The 13,131-nt window shown below is 42.3% G+C and overlaps 1 protein-coding gene and 1 long non-coding RNA gene across 2 annotated transcripts in view; one reads left to right on the plus strand and one right to left on the minus strand.

The window, feature by feature from the left end:
• Positions 1-13,131, plus strand: part of LOC115946771 (uncharacterized) — a 36,297-nt gene that overhangs the window by 10,551 nt on the left and 12,615 nt on the right. The window lies entirely within an intron of this gene.
• Positions 10,240-13,131, minus strand: part of BBOX1 (gamma-butyrobetaine hydroxylase 1) — a 29,655-nt gene continuing 26,763 nt past the window's right edge. Inside the window, exon 7 of the mRNA XM_005150577.3 lies at positions 10,240-12,211. Coding sequence (XP_005150634.3) covers positions 12,051-12,211 — 161 coding nt within the window. The 3' untranslated portion in view covers positions 10,240-12,050. The remainder of the gene's footprint in view (positions 12,212-13,131) is intronic.

Here is a 13,131-nt window from a genome sequence, read left to right on the forward strand (position 1 = left end):
TACCTTGATATTTGTAACACTTAAAGTAAGTCTTCCTTTCAAACAGAAAGGTACCCTGAGCTCTACAGTGAGCTCTGAAGTGTGTTTTTGGGTGACACAGAGGCTGCCCTCTTAGAAGAGAGATCAAGCTGTGCTGCATGTGCTATGCGAATATAGGCACAGGTAAAAGAAGTGATTTGTAAGTGAAATGACTCTGGATGTTGTCTCTGGAAATATTGCTTTTCTAGAAAGAATTTTCTGGGTTCATCCTCATTTGATGATGGCCCAGACAGAAGCTGATGGAAGCATAAGCATGTGTCTTTTGTAAGCTGTGGCTGGTTTGTTATATCAGTTTAGGTACAAGTTATTTAGCATTTCTGTCATCTCTTTAGGTGTCTCCTATATATATATATGACCAACTACCCATGGAGTTGCTATTTAACAATTCATTACTCATGAGGAACACCCTTGAAGTAGCTATAGAAAAGGGACTAATAGTGTACCTATTATTTATGTTAGTTCTCAAGTGTGCTAAGAGATCTGATTTCCTTCCTGATCTTGGCAGACCATTGGTTTTACACTTCTTCAAATAGTTTCCTCAGTTCAGCAAGAAAATATGAAAAGATACTTTGTATTTTATTTTAGGAAATGCAATAATCTATGGGATTAAATACAAGAATTACCAGAGATATTCATTAAAAGCACCAATTATCCTTATTTTGATTTAAATAGCTTAGTAAAGTTGATAAAAGTACTAAGATTTCTATAGATCCAATCAGAGCCAAAAGTGTTTGGTGGTTATTTCTCTAAATCATTTATTGCTACTTTGCCATTTTTCTTTGAGTCTGGCATTATGAACACTTACAACACACTAAAATGTAGATGAAGACAATATTATTAGTGATTCAAGAGCAAAAAAGATCCTCAGTTAAAGAAAAACATATTTTTCTGCTTTCGTCAGGTTGGTTTCCAAAGGCATTTTCCATCTTGATCCAAATGAGATTTTCTGCTGTTGAAGACTATTACATTGGAAGCAAAAATGGTCTTCAAAGGAAGGTCTGATGGAGCTGATGGAGCTTATAGGTTGCAGGTGAACGTTAAGTTTTCAAACATGAGTTATAACAGCATGTTCATTCTACACAACTCAAACAGTACAAGTGTCCAAAAAGTAATTCCTGTTGACTTTCCTGTTGAAAACTCATGTTCTCAAACTCCATCAGTCAATATTGCCTTGTGTGCTTTTGTGTGTATTGATAGGGTGTGGGGCTCAGAGGAAAATGAGAGCTTGTGTTGACACAGTGTTACTTGGAGAAAAACGTACATATCGACTGGGAGAGTCATGTTTAACCAGCCAAGTGGCGTTCAACACCATTACTCAGTTGAAATCAAGCACCACAGTTAATGTGTTCAAGCAGCAGATTCGAAGCCTTGTTTGAAGTCTTGCTGTGCTATCAGCCCTGATCTGCTGGGCTGGGTGGAACAGTAAAACCAGAAGTCTCTGCCTTGTTTGATCTTAACAGTCCTGTGCAGGGCCTGGCTTGATGGAAGCATAGTGCAAAGCTTTCAGATGCTGGCACCCCTGGAGGTTGCTTTGTTTTTTCCTTAGTCCTGCTGTCTCTGCTTCCTTCAGCCAGAGGGAGGATGTGAGCTCTGAGCATTGGCTGGCCCAAGGGCAAACCACCCATTGGCTTTAACCCTCCTGAGGCCCTGTTCCTGGAGCTAAGGACTCTTCTGTAGCATTGACCTGGTGAAAGGGGTGTCCTCTCACTGGCATGCCTATTTCTCAGACAGCAACAGAGCTGCTATGGCTGCCCTGTCCTCAGATATGCCATGCACTTGTGTTCCCTGCAGTGGTGATCACTGGAATTAGTGAAGTCTAAGGAAGTTTTAATTAGCCCTTCTCTGCATATCTAGCCAGCTTTGCTCTGTGCTGGTACCCTGATGCCAACGGTTATTTTGACCCAGAAAGGAACTGGAGTTCACCCAAGCTCCTCCATGCTCAGATCAACAATATATTCACATTAATGTGGCAGATGCAGCAGTGCTGCGTTTTGAACATGGTATTTTTCATTCCTGGTTTGATATCTGTGCTTAGAACTGTGGTTGCCATCTCTCACATGTGCTTGTGGTGTATGATGCTTCCCTTGCACTTAGCTGAGCATAGTGGTGGCCCTTGTACAAGTCCTTGGGTCGGTGTCCTTGGGTCTTGCTCTTATGGGCAGGGGCACTCAGGGGACCATGAGTGGCGAGAGGAGGCCTCACTGTTTCACTTTCTTCTTGTCCTTTTATTTTTATATTTATTTTTTCATTTTTTCTGAATCTTGCCCTGTGAAGGAAAGGAACCCATGAGCTCACGCTGCTTGTATGCTCAACAATCCTTCTTGAGAGACCATTTTTCCCCCTCCACAAGGAGCAGTGAGGGATGTGCTTATGAGTGAGGATGGTTGTTCATGGCAGCAGAAAATCTGAGCTCATCTCATCTTTCCTTTCCTAAACAAGAGCCTAAAAATACTGCCAAAATCACTAGCTGCAAAGCATAGAGCATGGATCCTTGGCCACATAAAGCTGACTGGAGCTATGCCTCTCTCCAAAACACTTTCAGATTTATAGGCCATGTGGACTAAACAAAAATGCTTGGAAGGAAAAAGGAGTCTTTCAGAGATCATTGATTCTTAACTTTATTCTGGACAAATAAACCTCTGAGTAAAAAAAAAAAAAAAAAAAAGGAGATGTGTTTACTCAGATGGGACATTTGATCTGACAAGGAGAGGCAGTTGTAGAGCCAAGCTTGCCCTACGTGCTGTTTAATTTCCAGGAGATCTGGGCTGCAGGCAGACCCATGGCAAAACCTCCTGTAGAAGGTAACAAATGTCAGAGAAGACTGTGGCAATGCTTACTAATCCTTAGCCTGCACAATGGTGACTTTTTCAAGTTGGATCCATGACTTGGAAACCTAATTTCTATCCCATGTAAGACAATGTACAGATCATGTCACCACTGTCTTCAGCAGCTCTGGGGTTTTATGTGCCCTGCAGTGGGGATCCGAGCTTTGCATGATTGAAAGTCATCAAGAGCAGAGCAATGAAGAGGTGGATGCAGAGCTCCCCCCTCTTTTAATGAGACTGTTAGTGCCTCACATGGGTTTCTTCTGCTTGGTGGGCAGGCAGCAGCAGGTGTGGATGGTGCTTGGAACATCTGCATGGGTGCCTGATGCAGCACCTGAGCTGCTGGGGAGGTGTCCTCTGGTTTTGGTCCCTGAGGTCATGCTGGTACTGCTCTGCTCAGCTCAGGTGAGTCAGGTGGGATGTGCTGCCAGGGGTGCAAGCATGCTGGGAGCTGAACTGGGCCTTGGGACCTTTGAAGTCAGAGTGGGATGTCTGTGTGCTGAGTCTCAATAGGCTCACCTCCTGGATAGACAGAGTGAGGCGGCTGCTAACCAAAGCTCTGGAGTGAGATGCTGAAGGCCTCTAGTGCGTCCAGCTCTGGATGACACCTCACAGCCTGTCCCCTGGTGTGTGTTTCCTGTGACTTCAGGTACGTGGGGCTGTGCCACTCTGCGTGCTGGGCTGCAGCCCTCTGGCATTTCTGACTGCACTGAATAAAGTCATGTTTCCAGCCACTGAACTAGGACTGCTGTGTTAGGTCCCAAGCTGTTTGAATTTATACCTCACTTTGCCAGCATGAGTAATGTTAAAAGTGGATAGTCTGATGAGGGGAATGCACATCCATAATGTAGAAGATTATTCCTGGGGTTCCTAGCATTAGGTTTCAAAGGGAATATTCATAGAGCACCTTCCAATACTTAAATACCTACAAGAAATATGGAGAGGGCTTTTTACAAGGGTGTGTAAGAGTAGGACAAAGTGTAATGGCTTTAAGTTGACAGAGGGGAAGTTTAGATTTTGGGAAGAAGTTCCTCCCTGTGAGGGTGCTGAGGCTCTGGCACAGGTTGCCCAGAGAAGCTGTGGCTGCCCCATCCTGGGCAGTGCTCATGGCCAGGTTGGATGGGGCTTGGAGCAGCCTGGTGAGGTGTCCCTGCCCGTGGAAAAGGGTTGGAACTGGATGAGCTTTAAGGTCCCTTCCAACCCAAACCAACCTGGGATTCTATGTCTTAACAGTGCCCATGTAGTTATAGCATTACTTATGCAGTATATTTCTTAGTGGCTACATGCTTTTCATTCTTTAGATTTTTTTAAGTGTTTTGCCACGGGGTCACCAATAGCACTTGTTATTAATTTCTGCAGTAGGTACTACAGGTTTGTTCTTGGAGGGCACATCTGGTTTCCCTGTGGTGTGAGGGAGTGCTCCTGCTGCCTAAGAAGCTGTTGGGAGCAGCAGCCTCTCCCCGGGCTTCCCTGTTCAGTGAGTGTTCATGTGAAGAGTTGTTGGTACTAATTTGCTTAAATGTCACAGTGCTATGATCCTGTCTCTTCCTAACTTGGGCATCTGCCATTTCTGGGCTACCTCCACTGTTGCATTATGCCTTGCACCAGGGACCAGAGCTCTTCATGGTTGAAAGTCACAAAGAGCAGAGCAATGCAGAGGTGGATGTGGAGCTCCCACCTTTTAATGAGAGACTGTTAGTGCCTAACATGGGTTTCTTCTCCTTGTTGGGTAGCATTGCTGGCAAGCCAGGGGATGGTGAAAGTTCCCCCTCCCCCACTCCAAGAATTGCTTTGAACAGTAATGTAGAAAATGTCAGGGAGGATCACATTAGTATTAAACGGTAAGCTTTCAGGGGGCTTTTCAGCCCTATAGGCACAATAAGGTAATAAATCATCTGTGAACTGCTTTTCCAGCACATGTGGCTGAGCTGTACAGAGTGTGATGCATCTGACACCAAACATCTGTCTGGGCTGCAGCAATGTGCTCTGTTTTTCTTATCATGTTGATTTACCTTACTTATGTGGTGGAGATTAAATTCCCCTGAACCTTGGCATCCCCTTGGCTGCTGTGCTTTCCAGCTGTGTGCCCTCAATCCTGTACACCAGGGCAGGGATGGTGAGCAGGCTGAGGGCTGGGGGAAGGCAGGGCTGGTGCAAGGCAGGGCTGGTGCAAGGCTTCCAGCTATGGCAGGGTTTGGTGGTTAAACTTCGCTTAGGAGAATTTAACTCAGCTTGGCTTGTACTAGGTTGCAGGTTGCATCCAGAAATGGAAAAGGACTTAACTGTCTTCCTCTGGCTAGGGCAAGGCTGTAACTTCATCAGCCATACTTATTCTCACAGGCCCTTAATGGCCTATCTCCCACAAGATGTTGATCTCATTATATTTCCACAAATTTCATCTGAATTCCCAGAAAAGTCCCAGAAAAGTGACTGAACACCCATACCCAAGGTCCTAGTTTAACCACAGGCATAATCCTGAACATTAGCTTTTGGCCTTCACTTAGTTCCCATACAAAGAAGATGGCTTTGTGCTGCAGCTTGTGTTTATATTGCTGCTGCTATGAGGCTGCGAATGCTGAGTCCAGGGAAAGAAAGTCAACCAAGTGGAAATCTGCTAGGCTGGTTAAATCCCACAGAGTGGGAGAGGAGCTTTTCCCACAGCACATGTAGCCAGAAGCAGACTCTGAAGTACCCCAGAGGTTATGCCTTTGCTGCAGTTTCTTACTCAAAAAGAATTAACCAGACTGGGAAAAAAAAGTCAGAAGTAAATGCTTAGCTCTGGAGGTGAGTGAAGCACGTTAGAAGAGACAATGTTCTGCCCTCTGACACTGATGGTTCCTTTAGCTTTGATAGCTACTCATTATGAAAAAACAATTAAATTATGCTTTTAAAATTAATAATGATGGAAAGAATGGCAATGGATGAAAACTGAGAGTTAAACCAGCTCCTCTATCACAAGCAATGTTTCAGAGGTAAGCTATTGCAGAGCTCACTGCAGCAGCCTGCTCCTCACCCACTTCCTTTCAAGGGCATTCTATGGCACATTTTCCTAATGACATTCCAGTCTGATTAAAGAAAAAATAGCAGGCCACAATTTCAGAATCTGAGTATGACATACTCTGAGAATTGCTGTGTCTTCTCCATGTCTGTTGCTCTGCGTTCTTTGCTGCTTTTAGTGCTTCCAAAAATAACTTGAAAGAGATGCATAGCTTGATTATTGCCAACATGAATAGTTATTGATCTAAACGACTGCTTGGGAAGAAAGGATGATAGAGAAACCATGCTCTGCTATCCACATGTTAGACCTCCTGCCTTATTTTGGTTGAGCAAATGGCAAAAAGACATGTATCATGGCATGGCAACAAAGAAAATCCTCTGCCTGCTTTAAAGTTACTGGCCACAGACACATATTAAAAAATGCCATTTAAAATACATGAAACATTTGACTTTAAATATATTCTGCTAACTAAATCAGGTCATATCCTACCAAAGATCCCAAAAGCAGCTCCTAACCCTTTGACTGACCAGATGCCCTTGACAAAATGCGGAGCAGCCTTGTGGCCACTGAATTGCCATGGCTCTGCTGAAGATCCTTATAAGTAGCCAAAGAAAACAGTAACTTGTTTTTGCTCCAGCTGTGTTTTCTGTTCCCCAGCACCATCCTGCAGGAGATGTTGAAGGAGACTGGGAGATTCTCCCTGTTCCTCCAGGAGGAGTGGTACCACCATCCTGCCCACACCTTGGTCCTCACAGCACCAGCACCAGAGCAGAAAGAGTGGCTGTAAAATGCCCTCACCCCCTTCTCTTAGATCTCATCCTGTGTCCAATAATGAGAATGGTTTCAGTTAGAAACATCCCATATAGCTGCTATGTCTGTGCTATAGCAAAACTCTAATACTGTGGCTATTTTCTGTATCTGATGTAGCTAGCTCCTCTGCTTTGATAATTTCCTTTCCTAGACTTTAATCAGATGTTGCATAGACAAATAGGTTTTGTATGAGCAGTTGTGATCTATTTTCCTTTTTGTTTATGTGGGGTGGGCTTTTTGTTTGTATTTGTTTTTTAAAGGGGATTTTTGTGCTCTTTCTGTGTTTCGGTCACTTGTGTGCTACTAGACTGGCATAACAGGGTGGGGGGATTTTTGCTGACAGTTTAAAATGTATGTATAAACATACTTATTATGTTAGCTTTTTCTAAAAGTGATTTCAGATTTCCAGCATGAATCTTTCAAATACGGACTTGCCCTGAGGTGACAGTTAGCTTTATGAATGTGTAGATAGAATAAAAACTCATTTGCCTTAGGGAGAATTTGAGACAAGATTGCAAAGCACTTTCTCTGATTTGTTTCAGAGAAAAACACAGTGCAGAATAAATACATATTTTCCAGCCAAAACCAGCACACAGAAGTAATATATTTGCGTTTGTGATGAAAGGCTGCATTTAATTTGCTGTCAAATTACAGAAGTGTGAATTTTAAGCAGCAGCATGTGCTCTTGTAAAAGTAACTTAGAAGCTGATGGTATTTTGGAGTAAGGAAGAATCAGTCACAAAGTGATCATTATTTTAATGACTATAACTACTTCTCCAACCTACAGTAAAAATGAATAAAGCAAATGAACCTGAAAGTATCAAAGGAGTGGGAGCTTAATTGCCAAATGTCTTTTTACATACCTGAAGAGCGTTCAGGAGCAGCTAGTGCCTGCAGTACATACATGGTGTGCTTATATATACAAATAACATTTTAAATAGCTCTGGACTTATATGTAGCAATGTATTTCAACTTGCAAAGCTGAGCAGCTAGTTCAGTTTTCTTCCCATGCAAGTGCTTGGAAATCTCTCTGCACTCAGGTTTACTGTCCACCCAGCCAGAACAAATTGGCACATGCTGCAGGTAGCTCAGCAGTGGCTAAAGCAGAGCTGGTTAGGAGCTCACATGGACGTGTGAGTGTACTGATATGCCCAAAACACTACTTGCTTTCTGCAAGCTTTAAAAACTACCTGGAAATTTGATATATAAAAATATATTTAAAAAATTGTACATGAAAACAGTACCATGGGGTTGGATCCAATTTCCATTGCTACAAAATGCAATGGCAGAAGAAGAAAGACAAAAGAGAACAAGCATTTGCGATAGCAAAATGGATATGTGTTCATTTTGTTTCTCCACTCATGCTGTGAGCCCACGAGATGCAGAGTCTGACCACAGGCTGGATAGTTGATGTATCATGAACAGCACAAGGGTAAGAAGGCGTTTTGGTTCCTGGATTACTGGCTAAGTGAAATCACGTCCATAGAACCCTCTGGATGTAGCCCCAGGCTTCTTTAGAATTGACTTGCAAACACCTAAAGCCAACTAATTTTTCTTGCTGCTGTAAAATGGTAGAGACTGTTGGGCCTGATAGCCATGGCTGGGGTAACCATGCTGTGTGGAGCTGCATGTGTCAGTATTGCAGGCAAGGAATAAGCTAGACCTGTCTGAAAGCTTCGCAATCACATTCTTCAGTGTGGATTTGGAGAGGAAGGAGGGGCTTTCTCCATTACTTAGCCTGACTAGGAATCAGTAAAATCAGCAGGAGATCTACTTTGCAGACAATTACAGAAATATTCTCTTTCATAGTATGACTACGGTAATATGCAAAGATGTTTAGGATTAAAAGTTGTGGTGTAGATAGTAGCTGGATCCTACAAGCTGATCAGCAGGTTTGCAGCCAGAAACCTGTGTTCTGGTTGTGCATCAGGTTAATACGGGTAGTCTGACCCTTCCCCAGTTATACTGTGTATAGTACCCCACGGTGGTGTAGCAGGGGTTAGATTTGGTTTGTGCAGGACTTCATATATCCACTCATGGACTGTTTTGACCATTATTTGCACTTCATTCTATACATAGTACTTTTTTGAATATACATTAGCTTGAATTATATATAATCGTGAAGGATTTATATGCTGCACATTGCATGCAGGCAGGGTGATTCTGCTGTTGGGAACCTGGAGCCACACTACCCATCTTCCCTGTGTATGTGCTGTATGCCTGCTATGTGCAAAGCTGCCTTTTAAATAATTATTATCTTATTTATATAACATTGGTATTTTTGGAAAATGTAGACAGTTCAAGATGGTGAGGGTGTATAAAGCACACCTCTGAGGCATAAAGTTACGAACTTCAGGGTTTTCCTGGGTGAGCTTTCAATAGGGCATACTCATTGACAAATCCCAGCAGTGCAAAATTAGAGCCATTGAAAGCCTTGATTAATTATTGTCATGGAATATTTAAGGTTGGAAAGGACCTGAAGGTCATCTAGTTCCAACTGCCTGCCATGGGAAGAGATGCCTCACCATAGACCATGTTGCCTCTGTTCAACCTGGCATTGAACACCGCCAGGGATGGGGCATTTACCACACCTTTGGGCAACCTGTGCCAGTGCACCACTCTCACAATAAAGAACTTCTTCCTTATATCTAACCTGAGCTTCTGCTGTTTAAGTTTCAACCCATCACTCCTTGTCCTGTCACTGCAGTTCCTGATGAAGAGTCCCTCTCCAGCATCCTTGTAGGTCCTCTTCAGACACTGGAAGGCTGCTATGAGGTCTCCACGCAGCCTTCTCTTCTCCAGGCTGAACAGTCCCAGCTCTCTCAGCCTGTCTTCATATGGGAGATGCTCCAGCCCCCTGATCATGCTCATGACCCTCCTCTCACCTTGTTCCAAAGGCTTCATGTCCTTCTTATGTTGAAGACACCAGAACTGCACACAGTGCTCCAAGTGGGGTTTCAGGAGAGCAGAATAGAATAGCAAGATCCCCTCCTTTGACCTGATGGTCACACTCCTTTTGATGCAGACCAACACACCTGTGGTTTCTGGGCTCTGAGCGCACCCTGAAGCTGGCTCATGTTCAGTTTTGCATCAACCAACACCCACAAGTCCTTTTTGGAGGGCTGTGGTTAGTTGGTCAGTTGGGTTTGGTTTGACTTTTTGTTTTGTTTTCCCAGCAGCTGTTCAAAGCTGTGGGTTTAGTTGTGTTTTAACTGTATGTTAAGTATACAGAACAAACCTGAATGGATACAGGTCTAATCATACAATCACAGGCTGGTTTGGGTTGGAAGGGACCTTAAAGCTCATCCAGTTCCAGCCCCCTGCCATGGGCAGGGACACCTTCCACTAGACCAGATTGCTCCAAGTTCTGTCCAAACTGGCCTTAATGTAGTCCCCAGTCCAGCTATTCTAAGTGGTGGGAAAATATGAGGCAAATGGATGATAGGAAGCAGTCAGGTAGTCATATTTACAGACACCTGTAAATAACAATAATGTCTTCATATCTTTGTACAAGTTGTTATGTGTGAGTTTAGATATGAGCCCAAAACAATAATCAGTTCCATAATAGTTTTTAATAAGCAGAAATGTGAATAAAACAGTTTTTAGAATAGTACAGAATAAAAGCAGAAAATATCTCTTCCCTATTAACCATCAGTATAAATCCCAAGATGTCTTGTTTTGAAATCACAGACTAGCAGTCTTCCTTCAATTGTATGGGAAATATCACAGTGAAGCACAGTAGTGCTGGTGTCTTACAGAATATAGGTATTAACCTTTCCTCATCTTTCCCCCTTTTATAGCAAAGGCAAAAAATACTTCTCTCATGTTACCAAAATTACTTAATAAACAAATTGCCACTAAAACCCAGTATTATTATGCTATGTCTTAATGCCATAACTTTGATAAAAACATTTCACTATTCACTATAAAGAGGAATGGGTTTGAATGCCCCATGCTAGGTCATGATCAAAGCCTTATTTAGTTTTGTTTGTTTATTTGGCTGAGATATCTGTTGCCTGTAAATGATTAATAGAAGCGATGGAAGTGTTTGCAGGCTGATGTTAGGGTATCACTTACGTGAGGTTTTACAATCCTATTGTTTTAGCCTACTAGGAATAAACTAGTATTTATTTGACTTTCAAGGAAGAGTTTCAAAATGGTTGAACAGAACAGGTTTGAGGGTGGAGGTGTGGTTATTTTGTCAGGCTCTCAGTGCAGTGAGATTCTGTCAACTCCACAGCTATAGGGACAGTGACAAATAAACTCAGGGACATACTGTTTTGTATAAAAACAAGTGAGGTTCAATAAGTTCTCTCTCAATTTGGCATCTGAATATTGGGAAAAAAAAAAAAAAGAAACACAACAAAAAACAAACTTGCTACTTCAGCTGCGGTAATTCTTACATAGTGTCATCTCTCTTCAAAATACAACCAAGAGGAAAACATCCTCCAGACCTAGTCTGTCAGAGGCATTCTCATGTTTTTGGTGTAACAAAAATGAGTCTGAGTTCAGTTACCGCTTCTCTGTCAGGTACTGAGTCAATAACCGTCTCTTGTGCTCTGTGGTTTATAGCTGCCGAGCAGTATCAGCATTCCTCCTTTTGAATTTACTCAAAAGTCTGTCTGCCCTGCAGATCTTAATTATGTCTGTGCATAGTGCCTGATGGGATTTCTGACCCTATCTGTGACTTCCACACTGAGATTTATTTGTATTCCTAATGCAGAGGAAAATTAACATGACACATTCTCTGGTAGATCAATCATTTCCAAGTTTGTGGACTCTGAAATGTAGGAGCAACGATTTGTGGCTGTGATAGTCATCACATACACAGCAGGATATATGGAATATAACATTTGTTGAATGAGATCTTGCATTAAAGTGGAGTTCTACCTAGAAAAGTATGCATATGGAATTCACTCCACAACAAAGGTTAATTTTGATAATGAATTTTAGTTATGATTTATGCAATAAAGAATGCCTCTCTGAAATAAAGGAAGGTGCTGTTGATAACAAACCTTTAGTAGATATCACTTTGTCTTTTTTGATGCTGCCTTCCAAGCTTCCTAGGGAGGGCAGGAATATTTGTAGAGGCCACAGAAGGCATTGGGATACCCAGTCAGTCCAGTAAAGTGGTAATCTTTCAAACCATTTTGTACACTGATCTTAAAAAGCAAACTGGCAGAGGTAGCAATGCATTTTATGGATTCAGAGACACAGATAAATCTTACATTGTTATGAATGACAGGTTTCTTATGGAAATTTAAAATACACTCACGATGTTAGCTTCTGAAAAGAAAACACAGGGGGTTTTTTTGTTTGTTTTTGTCATTATTGAGGTTAGACAATCTACATTTTGCTCATTCTAGTTAGAAGAAAGCTCAGTACCTCTTCAGTACCCTCTTCCTTAGGAGCCGGAGTCTTGACATGACCACATCCCAGTCTGCATAGGCACCTTCCAGGTGACGAGTAATTTCTGAACCCGATGGGTAGCTTTGGCGACCATGAAGCACACGCCAGTTATCAAATGTCAGTATGTCTCCTGTAAAGAGATGTTTAATATTTGATGTGTTATAGTTGATTCCTTCAAACAGATAACATGGAGAGAGACTGCTATCATCAGGGAGCAATAATTTAAAGCAGCTCAGCTGGAGATACACAGCAATGACACAGTAATTTTAATTTAGCTGGTCATTCTCAACTGGAGAGGGGAGGTCCCTTTCAACCTCTGCTCCTTGTCTGGTGTAACCAGGAGTGGTAGGGGAGTCCATGCTGAGAAAAGCAGGCCTTGAAGGGAAAGGCAACTGCAGCAAATCCACAGGAAGGAAAAAAAAGGGTGAAAGCCAGTCTGCTATGATTGATCAGTCTGGTATTATTCATACTATACACATTCTTCATTGCTATCCTCCTCAGGAGACCTCTCCGAGAACAGATTCAAGCCATTGAAAGTTAGGAACTCACATCATAAAGGCGAGCATGCCATTTTAATTTTTCTCCCTTGTGTTCCACTGTTATGTTAAATCTCCAATTAAATATCCTCATAGTATGTCTTCCCTTCTCCACCTCACCTCTACCACCATTTTGGTGCATTAATTGATGGGGTAGATCGTACCAATGTAACGTGATGTATTTTGGTTTATTATTTATGTGATCTTATAAATTATTTTATTTCATGTTCGCAATAGAGGGAGATCTGTTTCCTCACTGGCATTTTAAAGACACTGTCATCATAGTACATGAAGCAGTCAGAAACACTAACCAATTTACTTTTGTAGCATCTTTTGAGAGATGAGGGACTATTCATATCTTTATTTCATAGCTGGAGAATGAAAGAATGGAGATTGAGGCCACAGTAGTTAAATAGATGCACAGACTTTAAAGAGTAAGGGGCATTTTCGCAGCATGTTTTATGTTCAAAACACAGCCCTGTACAACTCAAGCTGAAGTTTAGAGCGCTAAGCA

This window comes from Melopsittacus undulatus, chromosome 8 (genome assembly GCF_012275295.1).
Source record: "Melopsittacus undulatus isolate bMelUnd1 chromosome 8, bMelUnd1.mat.Z, whole genome shotgun sequence".
Taxonomy (NCBI): Eukaryota; Metazoa; Chordata; class Aves; order Psittaciformes; family Psittaculidae; genus Melopsittacus; species Melopsittacus undulatus.